The sequence below is a fragment of the Elephantulus edwardii genome, unplaced genomic scaffold (genome assembly GCF_000299155.1).
Source record: "Elephantulus edwardii isolate Elephantulus edwardi_28Jun2011 unplaced genomic scaffold, EleEdw1.0 scaffold00026, whole genome shotgun sequence".
Classification (NCBI taxonomy): domain Eukaryota; kingdom Metazoa; phylum Chordata; class Mammalia; order Macroscelidea; family Macroscelididae; genus Elephantulus; species Elephantulus edwardii.
In genome coordinates, this window is record NW_006399776.1 from 24,437,639 (window position 1) to 24,457,208 (window position 19,570).

General features: G+C 43.3%; 2 protein-coding genes across 3 annotated transcripts; one reads left to right on the forward strand and one right to left on the reverse strand.

Annotated features, from left to right (window-relative positions):
* Positions 1-590: 590 nt before the first annotated feature.
* GMPR2 (guanosine monophosphate reductase 2) lies at positions 591-6,756 on the forward strand. 2 transcript variants are annotated; one of them, XM_006883184.1, is made up of 9 exons: positions 591-705; positions 849-968; positions 3,895-3,978; positions 4,129-4,302; positions 5,146-5,227; positions 5,308-5,414; positions 5,584-5,626; positions 6,253-6,412; positions 6,565-6,756. In XM_006883184.1, exons 1-9 carry the CDS (start codon positions 619-621, stop codon positions 6,752-6,754), a joined length of 1,047 nt encoding a protein of 348 aa, XP_006883246.1. In that variant the 5' UTR covers positions 591-618; the 3' UTR covers positions 6,755-6,756. The 2 variants fall into 2 exon arrangements, with proteins under 2 accessions (XP_006883246.1, XP_006883247.1); XM_006883185.1 differs by lacking the exon at positions 3,895-3,978.
* Positions 6,757-8,452: 1,696 nt separating this feature from the next.
* TINF2 (TERF1 (TRF1)-interacting nuclear factor 2) lies at positions 8,453-10,129 on the reverse strand. The gene is made up of 6 exons (XM_006883186.1): positions 9,938-10,129; positions 9,675-9,779; positions 9,448-9,549; positions 9,258-9,365; positions 9,086-9,182; positions 8,453-8,919 (listed from the first exon to the last, which is right to left on the reverse strand). Exons 1-6 carry the CDS (start codon positions 10,127-10,129, stop codon positions 8,453-8,455), a joined length of 1,071 nt encoding a protein of 356 aa, XP_006883248.1.
* Positions 10,130-19,570: the final 9,441 nt, after the last annotated feature.

The following is a 19,570-nucleotide window of genomic DNA, read 5'->3' on the forward strand; positions in this document are numbered from 1 at the left end:
ACTCTGGGAGTTGTAGTCTCCTACGCCTCGACTCCAATGGCAACCGCGGAGTGTGGACTCTGTTTCCCAGAAGGTCTCGCAGGATCGCCACTGAAGCTAGAATTTTTCGGTTAGAGGTTCTCGCCTGCAATTAGCGGAATCTTATCGGCGAGGCGTAGAAGTCTCTGCAGGACTGCACGAGACCGGTGGCAAGCGAGAGGAGCTTCGGTCAACTGTCACCTGGACCACTGCAACAGGAAGTGGGTACCCGTGTTCTGAAAACCGTAATACCCCTATTCCTACTTGTAGCAAAGCTGTTTTACGCGATTTTCCTTTTTTGGGAGTTAGAAGAAGAAATAACAGCTAAGTTGGGAATTCACTGCCTTCAGGTTCCTTGACCTTTCCAATTCCTCCCCGCAAACAATACCAATAATCAGGAGAATGATTGCAGCTAAGGTGACAGGCTTCAGGAACCACATCTTGATCGGAGAGTTACCACAATTGAAACATGGAGAGAGATGAGCACTGCCCCAGCCCGAATAGGCCATTAAGGCCTAAGGCGAAATTGGTTCCATTTCCTTTTCCTGACTCTTTGTATCTTCCATCCTTCAGACTCATCGCTACCTCGAGACCCCCACCATGCCTCACATCGATAATGATGTGAAACTGGACTTTAAGGATGTCTTGCTGAGGCCCAAGCGTAGCACCCTTAAGTCTCGAAGTGAGGTGAGCCTGTTTCTCTGTTTGCTACTTCTTGGCCCCAAACTTATGGTGGGTCAGGATGGAGAAAGGGTTCTGACTCTTGTTCTCATGCAATGTATAAATTTTGGCTGAATAAAAATTCCCAGGTTTCCTTTTGTTATGTGTAGGTGGATCTCACAAGGTCCTTTTTATTTCGGAACTCAAACCAGACATACACAGGGATCCCCATCATTGCTGCTAATATGGATACTGTGGGCACCTTTGAGATGGCCAGGGCTCTTTGTAAGGTAAGACTTAACTCAGCGATGTCTAGTTTTCTTGACTGCAGGTGTTTGCATCCACACCTCCACCTTAGTCATCTGTCCTGCCCTAGGCAATCATGATGCTAATTATATTCTTTAGTACTGTAGGAGCTTTAGTGATGGTGCCGACTGAAAGGTCTTTGATTCAAATCCACTGGCTGCTCACAGATAGGAAGATGAACTGTCACTTCTCATAAAGATTTATAGCCTTGGAAACCTGATGGGGTTCAGTATATGTTGGAATCTACTCAACAACAGTAAGTTAGTACTAAAATCCCTTTATCTGACAGGTTCAAAGGCGATGTGAAAGAAGTCCTGGTACTAAAATGGTTAGGCCTTTGGCTACTAAACAAAAAGATTGGCAGTTTGAACCCACACAGCTGCTCTTAGGGAGAAAGACCTGGTGATATGCTTTTGTAAAAATTACAGCCCAGAAAATCCTATTGGATAGTTCTGCTTTGTTACATGTGGGCCCCTGTGAGTTAAAATTGACAGTGGCACCCCTAATGCATATCCCAATATGCAAAGAAATTTAAGAATTTCTGCAAAAGAAATGAGACTTAACTACAACAATGTAAATTTATGAAATTCAAAGCTAAGATTTTTTCATTTTTTCTGATAAATGAACAGAGCTTTCCCTTTTGCCCTACCCAGCAGTTTATACACCCTACCAGTTTTTCCTCCTACCTGGGCTATTTCCTGCAATAACATGCATCCTTCCACTTAGATCATTGTTTAGTACATAGTTACTGTTTCAGTCTAGAAACTAAGTGTAGTTTGACCATTTAAAAATTCCACACTAGAACATCTGAGAAACATTATATATTGTTTTTATGCCTGCTATCCATTCCCTTCACCCTCTTAGGTTCCTTCAGATTTCAGTGATACACTCCAAATGCAGTCTGTTTTTCTTATATACAGGTTGTTGTTCACTTTCACAGTGAAAGATGCTGCTTCTATCCATTTATTACCTGGCTCTCTACCTGTAGCTGAGAAGATAGTTAGTTACCTGGACACTCTGAAAACTTATATACACTGCTGGTTAGTCTATATAGCACTGGTTGGTGTATTCTGCTCACTTGTGACTCTTAACCTTGAAGATGTCATCTTTTTCACTAGTTTTGATTGCTGTCATTGTGTAATGTCTGCTGTCATTTTCTGAGATAGTTATGCAATTTTGTTCTGTGTTCATTTACTAACTGCTTAGGAATCCTGCTTTTGCTGATGGTCTGCCCACTCTGTTCAATAGTTAGGAGTTAATGCATTTTACTTCAGTGCTAAGAGATATGCTGTAATACTTGGACCTTGTGGACTCTTGTCTCATTGATCTTAATTTGACAATGGTTTTTCAGAATTGCTAACAAATGATAAATGTTTTTATTCTCACAGTGGTAATTTAAAAAGGTTGATGTAAACAAGCATGTTTTCCTAGATCTCTAGCTTGATAAGGGAGGTTTGGTGGTGTAGTCTGTAGGGAGTTATGCTGCTAATCCAAATGCCATGCTTCTCTGATGTTTTGAATCCAGCAGTTCTGAGAGAAAGGTGGAAAAATCTCTTCCCATGCAATTTACAGGCTTAGAAACCCAATGGATGTAAGTTATGAGTCAGTTCTGACTCGAAGGCAGTGAATTATCTAGCTTGGTGTGTGTTCATCATGCCAGTCTATCTCTAGAAAATTCTGTTGACCTGCTAGGATGAGGGAGCTCTGGTGACCTAGTGGTAACAAACTGCACTGTAATTCTGAAGGAATACAGTTTACATCCACCAGCTGCTCCATGGAGGATGGGCAGTCTCCTCCCTTGCAATTAACTGCCTCAGAGAACCTGCTGGAGGGTCAGCTGTGGGTCAGTTCTGACTTGATGGTACACAAAATCAACAACTAGGATGATTTTTCTTAGTTTTCTCGTATTTTAATAGAAACTCTGGTGGCATAGCTAAAGGCAGAAAGATGGGTAAATTCCTTCCATGTGATTTATAGCCTTGAAAACCCAACACAGGGGCAGCTATGAGTCTGTCCTGCAATGAGTTGTGTTTTTGTTTTGCTTTAAAAAGTCATCTACTTATGGCAGAGTGTTGCTGAAAGAACAAATTTGATACCACTTTTAACTAGTTCCTGCTTATAACAATCTGGGTTGAGTAGAGCCCTTCCTTGCTGTAGGCTGATAAGTGATTTCCTTGTGTTTGCCAGTTGCAAGATTTGTGCCTTCTCAGCTAAATGATGTCTTTTTGCATGTGTGCACTTTTAAATCGCAAACACTGGCAGTTAGAGTGACCTTTGAATGCCTTTCTTAGGTACTAGAATATTGTTTTTCAATTTATTGAGTTAGCAAATATGAGTCTGATGAAGATCCTTGAACTTGGTTGATTAAAATAAATGAAATGAAAGAGACTTGGTCTATGAAAATTTCTCCTTTACTGCAGTGAAAATGGGAAAGGACCGGGAGGTACCTATTGGAGCCATTAACTTTAAGCTTTACCTTTTGTATCTAAATCCACTGAATTATTATTGCTGGCAAGTGGAAAAAAAAAAGATAACTGAAAACTGGTTAGTTCAGTTCTGGGTTATCACAGGAGATGAGTCTGTTCAGGTGGACACTGGCTCCCTCTAGCCCCGTGTCTGCTACTTGTCTCACACTGCTCCTTGTGGCTTCAGAAGTAAAGGGTGTACTTGGCTGGTGAAATCCAATTACTGTGATTCAGTACTTTGTTGTAGGAGTGTTTAACAAATAATAGCTTATGGTAAAAAGCCTTATTAAAATTTATAGAATAATAATGAACTAAAATCCAGCAACCACTATTAAGTTGCTTTCCTCAAACTTTAATCTTCATCCATAGATAGAATTACATAAAGATCTACCTCCAGAAAATAACCCTTATGACGTTCTCATTTTGATCGCTTCCTCCTCTCCAGTTCTCCCTCTTCACGGCTGTCCATAAGCACTACAGCGTCAAGCATTGGAAAGAGTTTGCTGCTCAGAATCCTGACTGTCTTGAGGTAATACTGGGTTTATCTGGCTCCCTTTTTTATCTCAGCCTTATGAGAGTCTCATTATGGCTTCTTGGGGACCAGGTCTCACCTCTCTAACCCCACCAGCTGTTTAGCAGGCTTAATGTCTCCCATACCAATGGCCCTTTCTCCCTACAGCATCTGGCTGCCAGCTCAGGCACAGGCTCTTCTGATTTTGAGCAGCTGGAACAGATCCTGGAAGCTATCCCCCAGGTGAAATATATCTGCCTTGATGTGGCAAATGGCTACTCAGAACACTTTGTTGAATTTGTAAAGGATGTTCGGAAGCGTTTCCCTGAACACACCATCATGGTATGTTTCTAGTACTTTCTAGTTGCTATATTCTTGACTTATTTCCGCTCTTTGTTGCTACTCCATTGTGTTCTGTCAGTTCATTTCTCCTTAGCTGCATTATACTCCAACCAGTCATATCACTAAGAGTCTATGGTTTTGCATTTAAAAGGCCCATTTATTGTCAGTGCAGAATCTGTGATCCCTCTGTAAATCTAGTGCCTTAAACATGACTTACCTTGATGGAACACTTATGCACTGTACACTCTTGTAGAGACATCCATCCAGCGAAATGAGTACATATTCTCCAAGGCCTCTTTGTTTTGATCAGTTCATGGAATGATCGATCATAAGACATTTTTTCTTAATGCTGAAAGGTCTCTCATTCTGTCCATCAAAATGCAAATACGTTGAAAAGGTGGGAATGCATTATTTAGCTTGCATTGCTGACTTTTCCACTCTTCTTTGAAGCCAAAGAGTCTATAACAGAATAGCTTAAGGACAGGATATGTTTAGGTCTGATGGCTAAGAGTTAAATTTACTTTAAATCAGATCTTTTTGCTTGATCCAATATTTCCTTTAATATCACTGAAAGCTTGTTTCCCTGTTAATGACAGCATCTGTTGCCTGAGGGTAGTAAAGTACATCCTGGACCTGGGCTTTATCCTTGAGTAACAATGACACTGTCCTCTCACCCTTCTTCGGTAATGGTGCAGAGAGAATAGGGTTATTAGGATCCTTGGACCCAGTTAAGGACCCATCAAAGGGTCCTAAATATAATGTTGGACAAGCATAGTCCAGATATCATAGAAGAACATACAGCTTCCTATTTGAGTCTAAGATTGTTGTTTTGATTGATCTTAGGCGGGGAATGTGGTGACAGGAGAGATGGTGGAAGAGCTGATCCTCTCTGGGGCTGACATCATCAAAGTGGGTATTGGGCCAGGTAAGGTAGTTTTTATTATGGTGCCTTCAGTGGCAAGCAACTATGAAGCACCTGTCCCATTCTTGTCACATTCTTCTCAGGCTCTGTGTGTACCACACGGAAGAAAACTGGAGTAGGGTATCCACAGCTCAGTGCAGTGATGGAGTGTGCAGATGCTGCCCATGGCCTCAAAGGTCATATCATTTCAGTAAGGTCCAAGGCAGGGTGGGATATGAGCATTTTCTGCTGGGTATGGTATTTAGAGGTGGATCAGGACTCCTGGGTTCCTGCTAGCCTTGAGGTGGGGGCTCATGGGATGCTGCTGAGAGGGGTGGACTATCCACTGCTGTCCTCTCAGTATGCTCCTCCCTTTGCAGGATGGAGGTTGCAGCTGTCCTGGGGATGTGGCCAAGGCTTTTGGTAAGGTGGTTGGGAGGGAGGACATGGAAGGAAGTACTGTAGATGAGGTTAAGCCTTTTTAAGAGTAGGCTAGCACAGGTTTAGAAAGCCATTTAGATTGTTTCATAATACCAGTTAGTTACTCTCAAAGCAGCAGGGCAAATCCCGAGATAAAAACTCTGCAAGTGTGGGCGACATCTGCATTATCATCTATATGGTTGGACTGTGGATTCCGGAGGCCCGCTCAGGCCTACAGAATAAAACTTTGTGGAGTTGCAGGTTTGCATTTTTCACAGCTTCCTAGGTGATTCTTACTCAACACCAACTCAAGTTGGAGTCTTCTTCAGGGACACTTGAAGTACAAAGAAATGACCAGAAGATGGAAAAGCACCACAACAGAGATCAGAGGCTAGATAGGAAGTCTCCAGGGGTGCTTTGTAAATTCTTGGGGAAGATCAGGCTCACTAAAGCATGTAGGCCAAAGCTCAGGCAGCCTCTGCAGGTTTTGGACTAGTCAAGGAAAACAGAACCAGGAAGAGGCTTAAATCATTGAAGGAACTGAGCATTTGGTGTGAATTACTTCTGAGGGTGGGCATGTGGGCATCAGGGCCACATTCATTACTTCCTTCCCTCTTTAACACCAACAGGGGCAGGAGCTGACTTTGTGATGCTAGGTGGCATGCTGGCAGGACACAGTGAGTCAGGTGGAGAGCTCATCGAGCGAGATGGCAGAAGGTACAAGCTCTTCTATGGAATGAGTTCTGAAATGGCCATGAAGAAGTATGCAGGGGGTGTGGCTGAGTACAGGTATGTGTGGAGGCCCAGAAGCTGAGGGTTCTTGGAAAATGTGGATGCAGACAGATCTCATGTCTGCTGGGAGATTTTCCTTAGGGGAAAATGGCTAAATGCTACAGACTAAGATTTCTTGGTCCAAACTCCTCTATCTCTCCTATTTCCAGGGCCTCCGAGGGAAAGACAGTAGAGGTCCCCTTTAAAGGAGATGTGGAACACACGATCCGAGACATTCTTGGAGGAATCCGTTCTACATGTACCTATGTGGGAGCAGCCAAGCTGAAGGAGTTGAGCCGGAGAACCACTTTTATCCGTGTCACTCAGCAGGTGAATCCAATCTTCAGTGATGCAAGCTAGGCTCAGTGCCTCACCATGGGGCTTCCTTCCAATTACTTGGCTGTTTACACTTAGCCTTTTCCTGTCCTCTCACTCCTGAGGCTTCTAGCAGTAACTGCACTTCTTTGTTTACCCACAAAATATCAAAGGCACTTAACTGGGGATGAAGCAAGGAAGAAGACAGCTGGAGACAATGAAGTAAAATAATCAAATGGAATCTTGGGACCCAGCATCCTGAAGATTATTTTAAAAGGAAAAGACCCTGATGTGTTTTGTAGAACCTTGGTTTGAAAGAGGCTTTTTTACAATCATGTTTTCTTAATCAGCTCCATTAAATGAGACCGTTAACTATGTAACAGGCTCAAAAGCAGTGTGTGTGTATTTTAAATACTCCAGCAGTCCCTGCCAAGTGGATTGACAGTGATTGGCTCAACTGTGTCAGAGACTGTGAGGATGGCACAAGACAGGTCAGGGGTCAGATCTGTTGTCCACAGAGTTGCTGAGTTGTAGTTGACTCGATGGCACCTATAATTACAGTAAACAGAAAACTAATGATTTAAGAGATGCTAGGGCGTTCTGTAAGAAAGTCCTGCTAGGCTGCTCCAGGTCGAGGGGAGATGAAACTGACACCATCTGCTCTGTGGGGTGAAGGACAGTACATACACATTTCCCCCCATTAATTATCTCCACTGAAATGCCACCATCCCTGATATCCTGGCAACAAAAACATTTACATTCATTAAAATTAATAATAAATTTACAAAAGTTTATTTTGACATACAGGTTTTCAGAATAACAAAAGGTCATTTCCAGGCTCTCATTTTCAACCTTGGTAGCCCTTCTGGGCCCATGTTAACAGCACTTTTCAAGGGAGGTAAAAAGCAAAGGAACTATTCCAGCCCTGAAAAGGTCAGTTTTGTTTTCTAGGAATAGTCTACTCTGACCTTTTTGAAGGCCCAAGTACCGCCCCCTCACATCAAGACAATGTTTCAACAAATCCAGAATTTAATTATAAACCAGATTTGGCAATTTCATCACGTAACTCAATCCTGGGTTTTACTTCATTCCCACTAAACTGCTTATATAGCTGAGGATGGAGGGGACAATACAGATGGCGGTCTGGTCCTATCATTACTACTGAGAGCTGTCTTTATAGTTTTGGGAAGGGACAGGCATGCCACTGAGTTCAGAAAGAGGGAGATATTCACAGAAGGTGGGGATCAGAGTGTCAAACTTCGTCTTCTGATAGTTCCCCAGAGACTCCTGCAGAGAAGGCAGCAGGGAGAGAGCCTATCACCACCCTAACCCAGTGCCGGAGCCTGTGGATTTCTCAGTCTTGTTCTGCCCATCCCCTTCTATTGTTCTCCTTCCTACTCACCCTCCCTTCCTTCTGGTCATTATCTTCATCATCAGAGTCCAAAACCACATCCCCTATGGTAATGACAGGACTGCACAGGGGTGAACTAGCTGTCGGAGGGAAAGGAGAGTCAGACTCATAGGTGAACACAGACCCAAAGGATCTCCAAGAGAAGCGGCCATCTGACCAGATTTAATTCAGGATACCTACCAGGCTTCCTGGTTCTGGGAGGAGATAATGACAATCTAAGAGGATCCAGGGTACAAGCCAGGCAATTCCTGAAGTGAGAGCAAGTAAAAGATAAAAGTGAAGGCAAAAGAGGCAAGCAACCTGCTCCTAGTAGGGTGATGTAATGGTTCTACTTACTCCTTTTGTTCAGAGGCAGGTGAGTCAACTTCAGCATTTTCCTTTAGCACCTTTTCCGCCAGGGTCTGGGATGGGCTTTTGGGTTTTCCTGCAGAGTCTGCCTCTGTGCTCACAGCACCTGCTAGATCTTTTTTGTGTGCCCCATGTTGTCTTCTATTCTCAGACTTAGATATAACCTGGGTTGATGAGCCTAGATTCCTGAAGGGGAACAACATGACGGTGGGGCGCTCCTTTTGGCTCCCTCTAATGGATGACCATCGTGATGGAATTCTTCGCTGGCCTATAGGGGCCAGATTGAAATGATGGCCAGCCAAGGATTCTGAATCCTTCCTTGAGGCTGCTTTCTGAGATATGTATGAACCTTTGGCTTTTGACAAAGGACTGCAAAGTGCTGGTCTTGGTTGCTGAGGAGACTTCGGCTCTATAGGCTGAGTCACGGTCACTGAATGGGTAGCAGTGCGCACTGGACGAGGAGGTGAGGCTCCTTCTAAAGAGAACAACAAACAGCAACGCATCAACTCACCCTGGCTTCTTTCACCTCTGTCACATGTAGCTATTCGCTGTCCCAAAACGTCTCAGGCTAACCAACACTTCCTCAAATTCCTATTTCTCCTAAGTGGTTCTGGTACCTGAAAGTGGCCACTGCATGTCTGCACCATACTGGCTCAAGGCAAAAGAAGAGGCAATGGAAACACCAGGCTGCATCCAACTTAGGACATCCTGAAACTGTAGACAGAAGTCTGAGGCTCATAGTCCTTGATACTGTCAGCCCTCTAAACGCAGGTTTTGCCTCAAACCAACCTGTTGCACCTGTAGTCTGGGAAGTGCTTTTTCCAGCTGACACAAGTACTCAAAAAACAGCTTTTCCATGGCAGCCAGAAAGGGTTCTCCATACTCTTGTTCAAGTTCCTGCAGGAAAAAAAAAAAATGGTTAGAAGCAAACTAGAGAAAAAAGAGCAACAAGGTAAGATTCCAAACCATTCAGTCTCACCTGCAACTTTGAGGTCATATCCACGGGGTCCTCTGCCAGCTCCTTAATCTGCTGGCAAAAGGTTTCCTGTGCTTCCAAGATCTTTTTCCAGTCTTTTTCAGTCTGTCGAGGGTAAGGAAGGCAGAGAAATTAGGGGACATCAGGGTCCAGTGGCAGGAAGGAGGGGCAATTTTGTAGAATCAAGTGTAGCTGAAATTAAGAGTTTATCTCGTGTTGGAATTTCTTACCACTTTTGGGTTCTGCACTTTATGTCCACACTCTGGGAAGTAGTCATTCAGGGTATTCAGGACCTGGGTCCATGGCCGACCCTGCAGGATCAACGTGACCACCACCTGTGAAGGAATGAACGGTAACGAGCTCAGAATCCCCACTTCGAGGAGGCCGGGCTTTTTCAACGGATCCTACTCCAAAGCTGTCCCGCGTCAGATCCTCGCGTTGCCCACCTCCTCTTCCTCCCCTCCCCACGCAATGGTTCTACTGGCTCCAGTACCTTGGCCCGTATGCCCAAACACAGGCGTTCATGATGCCGGTAGCGGACCAAGCCAGGGGCAGCAGAGCGCAGAGACTGCAGAAACTCCAGTACCCGTGGAAACAGCTCCACGCTGCGTCCCCGCACAACTTGCCAGGTGGCTGCAGCAGCGAAACGCAGAGCAGCAGGACCTACTCCTGGGGGTGTGGCCATGGACGGCGAGCCCCGCCTCCGAAGCAGTCGTTCTGGGATCTACCAAAGAGAGGCTCCTTGCTTCTTCAGTGACGCCGGCATTAAGACGTACGCGGGGTCCTTGGGGATCATACTGGGCTCCCTGCCAGGTGCCACCGGAATTCTGGGGGTCTTCTAATATTTGCTAGAGCCAGAAAGGAGAAGCTGGCCGTCCCGGGACACCAAGTCCCTCTGCTTTAAATATCTGCCGTTCTCACTAAATCGAGGACTACCTCACTTCCGGCTCTGCAGCTAGTTTCCTTGTCCCGGAAAAGGGCGGGAACAGAGAATTTATGGGCCGCCAGACAGAGGCAAATGTGACGTAGTGACGTAAGGCCACTCCCCCTGCTGGTCCTGTTCTCTACCCGCCTTCTGGTCCACCAGTGATACTTCCTGGGATGGTGACTGCTTGGGGTCCTGAAATCGACCTTCTGGCCTCTTAATTTCTTCACAGAGCCTTCAGACGGGTCACGTTACTCCTCTGAGGCTTAACCTCACATTCTATGAAGAGGGGGTCCTCACCTTTCTCCATGGTCTTCAGTCTTTAAATATGAGTCTACAAACAGGCAGTCCCAACCATGGCGCTCCTCTTCCAATAAATAAAGCTGTTCTTTTACCAAACAGAAGAGGGCAGCCTCTAAAAAATAATGTAATAAGGCCGAGAAACTACAACAGATTGTTGGCTTAGTTTTCGCTGCTTGATTGTACTATAATTCTTTGTGCTTTTTTTTTTTAGTATGCAATTTTAACATCACAAAACCAAAAAGTTTTCTTTTTAAAAATTTTTTCATACATTTACGAGTGTAACTGATTTTACTTGTCTCTCCTGATTCTCTCTGGTGTTTCTTCATCATCAAGGACATAACTGGTACAGAATATATTGTTGTTAAGAGCCGTAGAGTCTCTTGGGATTCATAGCGACGCTATGTATGTACAATAGCCCTGAAACCGGCTCTATCCTATACCAACCTTTTTGTTTCTGACACACCTACCCTCGTTACTGAATCAATGGATAGCTAAACAAAATACTTTTAAAAAACTAGTTGAATTAATAACTTGCTCTGTCGCCTTATTAGTTAGTTGCCCTGTTGTTGTTATGTGCCCATTCGGAACCAACTCAAAGCTGACCCTCCAGACTCTAGTTGACCCCCCAACAGGTTTTCACAGTTAATCGGCAGAGGAGGAAATTACCCATCCTCTTACCGTGCAGCTGGTGGATTCTGCGTGCCTTTGGGATTGCGGCACAGCTTTTTACCACTATGCCACCAGAGCTGCCAGGTGTCCTGTTGTTGTGTGCCATGGAGTCGCTTCTGAATCATAGCAACCCTATGCACAGTAGCTCTAAACCCTGTCCTATCTTGAGCCAGTCTCACTGCCTCTGACACACTTAGCCCTATCACCCCATTTACAGTGTCAGTTGATCTCCTCCAGGGTCTTCCTATCTTGTGCTATCCCTCCGTCCTTCTAAGCATGATAACCTCCAAGGACTAGTCCCTCCTGGCAACATGCCTAAAGTATGTCAGACGAACCTCAAAATCCTTGCCTTCAAGGAGCAACTAGGTTTTACCCTCTTCAGGACAAACGTGTTTGTTTTTTTGGAAGTCCATGGTATATTCAATACTCTTCTTCAGCACCACAAGTCAAAGGCATTGGTTCTTTTTCCATCATCCTTAGTCATTGTCCAGCTCTCTGATACATAGCAAGTACCTGCAAAAACCGTGGCGTGGATCAAGCGCACTTTAGTCTCTAGACTGACATTGTCACTCTTAAACACTCTGGAGAGGTTCCTGATGGTTGATTTTCCAAATGTAGTTTTTTTATTTCCTGACTGCTGGTACTGAGATTGTTGATTGTGGAACCAAGCAAGCCGAAATTGTTAAAAATCTTTTTTCCAGCTATCATGATGCTGCCAAAGAATGTGAGAAAGAATTTTTGCTTGATGTTGAGTTTCAATCCATATCGAAGACTGCAGTCCTTGATCTTTTTGCAGCAAATGCCTCAGGTCTCTTCAGTTTCGGCAAGCAAGGTTATGTTATCTGCATGACACAGGTTGTTGAGTCTTTCTCCAATCTTGATGCCACATTTCTCCTCATAAAGTCCAGCCTTTCCAATGATCTGTTCTGCATAAAGATTGAAAGATACGGAGCCACATCCCTGATACATTCACTTTCTGATTTTGAACCATGCAGTGTTTTCTTGCTCTGTTCTGATGATTGCTTCCTGATTCAGATATAGGTTTTGCATGAGCACAATCAGGTATTCTGGGATTCCCATTTTTCTCATGTTAGCCATGTTGTTGTTGTTGTTGTTTGGTGCAGTTGAGTCATAGACGACTCCTAGCGACCCTATGAATGAACGGCCTGAGCACTGTTTGTACATAGAGTTTCCAGAGGCAAGCCATTTTTGAAGTGGATGCCACTCCTGCTTCCAGGCTTGTTTTAGTCAGGAAGCTCCAGCCAACACTGTCCGCCGTGGGTACCCATTACCACAATTGGCACATCACTGTCACAGTGTTCAGCATCACAGCAACCATGAGTTACCTCTGTACAGCAATGCACAGACCAGTGCTATACCACCTGGAAGAATGTTTGACAGGAAAACAATTTGAACCTGGCTGAGGGCCACACATGAAAATCACCTACCTTCAGCTTGGTAGCATAACTTCCTTTCCACTAGGCCAACGTAGCTCTCTCTTTGTCGTTGTCGTTGTTGTTGTTTGGTGCTGTCGAGTCGTAGACGACTCATAGCGACCCTATGAACTAACGGCATGAGCACTGTTCGTACATAGAGTTTCTGGAGGCAAGCCATTTCTAAGTGGATGCTGCTCCTGCTTCCAGACTTGTTTTAGTAGGGAAGCTCCAGCCAACACTGTCCACCAATAGTTTGTTCTAATCTACACAAATGCTTTTGCATAGTCAAAGAAGCACAGATAGTCCTTTGGTATTCTTTGCTTTCAGCCAAGATTCAGCTGACATTGGCTATAATGTACCTAGTGTGACAAATTCTTATAAACCTAGCTTGTATTTCCACTAGTTTTCTGTCAATATACTGTTCCAGTCATTCTGGATAATTTTCAGCAGAATTCTGCTTGTGTGTGATATTAGTGATATTGTTTAATAATTTTTGCACTCTTTTGGATCCCCCTTATTTTGGAATGGGGATAAATATTGATGTCTTCTAATCAGTTGTCCACTGATTTTTTTGCACAATCTAGTAAGCTCATCCAGGGCAGCACATATTTGCTGAAATATGCTAATTGGTAGTCCATCAATTCCTGGGGCCTGTTGTTGTTAAGTGCTGTCGAGTCGTAGACCACTCATAGTGACTCTGAATGAAAGACCTGAACACTTGTATAACTTTCATTGTTTCTCCAAGTTCATAGAGTTTCTGGAGACAAGCTGTTTCAGAAGTGGATGCCACTCCTGCTTCCAAGCTTCTTTTAATCAGGGAGCTCGACAAAGCACTGTCCACCATCAGTAACCATTTTATCACATTTGACACATCAGTGTCATAGTGTTTAGCATCACAGCGATCACAAGTTATCTCTGAACAGCTTATGGACAGACCAGTGCTATACCACTTAGAAGAATGTTTGACCAAAACAATTAAAACCAGGTTTGAGGGCCACAGATTAAAATCAATCACCTTGGCTTGGTAGTATCTCTTTCTATCCACTAGGCCAACAGAGCTCTTTCATTGTTGTTACTGTCCTGGAGCCTTATTTATTTTTTAAAGTTGTTTTTGTTGTTGTTATGTGCCATTGAGTAGCTTGCAACTCATAGCAACCCTATATACAACAGCCCTAAACCCTGCTCTATCCTGTGTCAACCTGTCTCTGACACACTTGCCCACATTACCCCAGTGACTGAATCAATCTGTCTCATCGAGGGTCTTCCTTTCTTGTGTTATCCCTCCACCTTCCCAAGAATGATGTCGCTCTCCCTCCTTACAGTATGTCCAACGTAGGTCAGATGAAGCTTCAGAATCCTTGCCTCCAAGGAGCAGCCTGATCTCACCCTCTTGAGGATGAACCTGTTTGTTCTCTTAGCAGTCCTTGGTATATTTAAGACTCTTCTCCAACATCACAGCTCAAAGGAATCAAGTCTCCTTCTATCATCCCTAGTCATTGTTCAGCTTTCTGACACATAGCAAGTAATTGCAAAGACTATGGCATAGATCAGACATACCTTCGTCTTCAGACTGACATCGTTGCTCTTCCATACTCTAGAGAGGTCCCTGACAGCAGACTTTCCCAATGCAATTTGTTTTTTAAGTTCCTGGCTGCTAGTACCAAGAGTGTTGTGGGAACAAGCAAACTGAAGCTGTTAACAATCTCAATCTCTTCACTATCATGATGCTTCCAGTTAGCCCAGTGGTGAGAATTTTTGTTTTTCTGATGTTGAGCTTCAGTCCTTATTGAAGGCTACAGTCCTTGACCTTCTGTAGCAAATGCCTCAGGCCCTGCTAAATTTCAGCAAGCAAGATTGTGTTATCTGCATAATGGAGATTGTTAATGAGTCTTCCTCCAGTCCTCATCCCACATTCCTTCTCATAGAGCCCAGCCTCCCAGGTGATCTGTTTCACCATAGATATTCAAAAGGCATGGAGATAGGATAAATCCTTAGCATATACCTTTCTTGGTTTTAAACCATGTAGTGCTTCTTTGCTCTGTTCTGATGACTGTCTCCTGGTCCAAATTTAGATTTCATATAAGAACAACCAAGTGTTTTGGAGTTCCCATTCTTCTCAGAGTTAGCCACAGTTTGTTGTGATCCACACAGTCAAATGCCTTTGCATATTCAATGAAACACAGATAGATATTCCTATGGTACTCTCTGCTTTCAGCCAAGATCCATTTAACATTAACTATAATATTCCTACTGCCACAGCCTCTTCTAAACACAGCCTGCACATCTGGAAGTTCTCTGTTGATGTGCTGCTCCAGTCATTTTTTGATAATTTTTAGCAGAATCTTGCTTGCATGTGATATTAGTGATATTGTTTGATAATTTCCACACTCTGTCGGAGGTCATCTTTTTTGGAAATGGGAACAAATAGAGGTTGTTCAGTCAGTTGGCAACGTGATTGTCCTCTAGATTTCTTGGCATAACTTGGAGAACGTGTCTATGGCAGTGTCTGTTTGTTGAAATGTTTCAATGGTATGCCATTTTCTGGGGCCATGTTTCTTGCCAACTCCTTCAGAGCAGCTTGAACTTCCTCCTTCATCACCATAGGCTCTGGATCTTACATTGTTTCATGAAATTCTTCTGTGTCAGTCAATTCTTTCTGGTACAGTGACTCTGTGTACTCCTTCCATCTTTTATTGATGCTTCCTGGATCATTCAATATTCTGCACATAAGTATCTATCTTTAAGTATTGCAACTCGAGGTTTGGCTTTGTTCTCCAGTTTCTTCAGCTTGAGAAATGCTGAGTTCGGCCCTTTAGATTTTCTGATTCCAGCTCTTTGGATATTTCATTATAATTTGCTTTGTCTTTCCACCCTGCCCTTTGAAATCTGTTCAGCTCATTCTTAACTTCTTGATATTTTCCCTTTGCTTCTCAGTATTCTAGTTAGCCTGAGCCCTCTAATATGAGAACACAAAAGAGAAGGAACAGTTGTAATCAGACACTAGTGATTGGAATGTGAGAAGCATGAATGTAGGAAAATTGGATATTTTAAAGAAATGGAATGCATAAATATTGACATACTAGGAGTTGACAAAGTAAGATGGATTGGCATGGAGCATTTTGAATCAGATGATCACATGATTATGCTGGAGATGAAAAAGTGAGGAAAAATGAAGTTGCTTTCATAGTTAAAAAGTCATTTCTAAATCTGTCTTAAAGTACAATGTTATGAGTGATAGGATAATTGTTCTTTGTTGTGGTTATGTACTGTCAAGTCACTTGCGACTCATAGTGACCCTAAGTACAACAGCCCTGAACCTTAATCTATCCTGTGCCAACCTTATTATTTCTGACACACCTACCCTCATTGCCCCAGTAACTGAGTCACTGAGGGTCTTCCTTTCTTGTGCTGTCCCTTCACTCTTCCAAGCATGATGTCCCTCTCCAAGGACCGGTCCCTCCTTGCAACATGCTCAAAGTATGTCAGATGAAGCCTAACAATCCTTGCCTCCAAGGAATAACCTGGTTTCACTCTCTCTAGGACAAACCTGTTTGTTCTCCTGGCAGTCCATGTTATATTCAATACTCTTTTTCAGCACCACAGTTCAAAGACATCAGTTCGTTTTCTATCATCCTTAGTCACTGCACAGCTTTCTTATGCATAGCAAATATTTTTTTTTCTTGAATAGTAAACCATTTTTTATTGGGATTCTTTTTGCAAATGAATGCTGAAAATCAAGATGTACATTCTCACATCGCCAACAGAGCTTCAGACGCTTCTTGAACAAAAATAACAATAATAATAAATTATCTGCAACTCCGAAAATAAACTGTGCTCAGTTGGGTGACAAGAAGGTCCAATTATCACATCGCTTCAGGGACTACCACAGGGGAGAGGACACAGGAAGCGACAGGGGCCCATGGGGCCACCAGCAGTCGCCTGCAGTTACTCAAACACACGCCAGGGGGCGCCGGTGCCCAGGCGGCGGCCCGTCTCCAGCGCGTTCTCAGCTGCTCCGCCGCCCTCTTTTGCATCTCCGGGGCCATTGTTGTCTGAGGCTGTCTGGCCGAAGGCACGGGCTCCCTGCAGTCGACATACCAAATACTTTTTTTTTTTTTAAATTTTTTTTTTTCTTTTTTTTTTTTGTGTGTGTACCACCAAATCGGATCTGACAGGTACAGAGGGAGATTGTCCCTCCTTCTCCAGCAGAGCATCTGGTGGATTAGAACAGCTCATCTCTGGGATTTCAGTGCAGCTTCTTGCCACTAGGCCACCAAAGCTCTCTCATAGCAAATAATTGAAATGACTATGGCCTGGTGCATCTTAGTCTCCAGATTGATGACAGGATAATATCCATACACATACAAGGAAGTCCAGCAAATGCCATTATTATTCAAATTTATGCACCAACAACAAGAGCCAAAAAGAAGGAAATAGAGGATTTTTGCCAATTTTCTAGTCAGAAATCCATCAAATATGCAAGGAGGAGGAGGAAGAGGAGGAGGAGGAATACATAATAATGAGGCTGGAGACAAAATGATAGAATTCTGTACAGTCAATGATTTATTTATTGCAAATACTTTTTATAAGAAATGTAAGTATAGATTTCACCGGCTGGTATACGCAGCAATCAGATCGATTACATCTTAGAAAGAATCGCTGAAGAAGTTCGTTATCAGCTGTGAAAACTAGGCCAGGTGCTGATTGTGGAACAGATCATCAACTACTCATATGCAAGTTCAAAGTAAAGCTAAAGAAGGTTAAATCAAATGCACTGGAACTAAAATTTGACCTTGAGTGTATCCCACCTGAATTTCAAAACCATCTCAGGAAGAGGTTTGAGGCCTTGAACACTAATGAGCTAAGACCAGATGAGCTGTTGGAGGATATCAAGGCTATCATCCAGGGAGAACGGTCATTACAAAGTCAGAGAAGGAAAAGACCAAGATGGATGCCGGAAGAGACTCAGAATAGTACACTAGAACACATATGGTATGTATGCAAATTAAATACTTGAAGGTATTTTTTTCAGTGGAATATTCAACATTTCAGTGGACTACCTTGTTCCTAATAAAGGAAGTTTTCTGACATTTCAATAAAGCTGAAATCAAAGGAGAAGAGAACAATAAAAACCAATTGAGTAATTTTATAGCTACAAAGTAATGTGAAGTAAAAATCCTAAAAAGCAACAGATAAATGTATTATACTTTAGGTAGTTAATTTATAAACCTTATACTTCTAAGTTATAAATAGAAAATGAATTTTATTATATAAATATTATAAAAAAGCTATCAGTGAAAAGATACAATTTTCATGAACTGTGTTGAATGGTGACGGTAAAAACTAGCTGGAGCACAGTCAACCAGGCTGGGCAATATGAGTTCCCAGGACTGATTGTCAGCTTGTCTTCAATAGGCCACTCACAGAAAGTTCTATAGCTGAGCATATCACCTAACCAACTCCCCTCTATTAATTCAGCATGGAGCCACGGGTTTTGGTCACCATGAACTGGAACCAACTCAAAAGCAGTAGGTTTGGGTTTTACCCATGATTTTTTAATTCTGTACTAATATTCTGAGGTTGGGTCTGGAGATAGGACTGCTGAGAATATACTTGGAAATGTCTTTGCATAGTTCAATGTCCCATGGAGCCAGGTTCCTTCTGAATCTTGATTTGCAAGCTGATGACAATAACTCTTTACACCTGAGTCATGATCGCCTTCTCTTTTTTCACAGTTTTTGATTGGCCACCATATTGACAGCTTCAGATGGAAGGCCAACATATACCCCTCCTTAGTTTCTCCTCTTGCCATCTTCTGTTGTTGATTCTTCTGTTACATCTTTATCTGCTCCTGCAGGGCTTTGGCCAGCCCCAGGGATCCAGGTGTTGGAGTTCCTGCAGCCCATTACGCCACTGTCCCTGGAAGCTGGGCTTACTTGGCTTTGGAGGTAGGTACTGGAGATGCAGAGGGTAACAGAAGGCAGTGTGCCAGGATCCCAAGGCTGAGGGGAAGCACCAGGACACGGGGCCAGTTGGCCATTTCCTCCCACCACCCTCTTGGGGCCTTATTTTTTGCCAATTCTTTCCGAGCACCTTGAGCTTCACACTGCATCACCATTTCCTCTTGGTTGCACATTGTTTCATGAAATTTTTCTGTATCAGTGCAACATTTTGGTACAGTTGACTCGGTATACTCCTGCCATCTCCTTTTAATGCTTTCCAGGTCATTCCCAGGAGTTGACGGCATACCAATTGACATATTTCAACAAACAGACACTGGCATGGATGTGCTCACTAAGTTGTGCCAAGAAAACTGGAGAACAGCCAGCTGGCCCACTGACTGGAAAAGATCAATATTTATTCCCATTCCAAAGAAAGGTGACCCAACAGAGTGCAGAAATTACTGAACAATATCATTAATATCACATTCAAGCAAGTTTCTGCTGAAAATGATCCAAAAACAGTTGGAGCAATATGTCAACAGAGAATGCCAGATGTACAGGCTGGATTTAGAAGAGGTCGTGGTACTAGGGATATTATAGCTAATGTTAGCTGGATCTTGGCAGAAAGCAAAGAATACCAGAAGAATGTCTATCTGTGCTTAATTGACTATGCAAAGGTTTTTGACTCTGTAGATCACAACAAACTATGGCTGACTCTGAGAAGAATGGGAATCCAAGAACATTTGATTGTGCCAATATGAAACTTATACTTGGACCAAGAGGCAGTTGTCAGAACAGAGCATGGTTCAAAATCAAGAAGGGGGTTTGTCAGGGATGTATTCTGTCTCCAT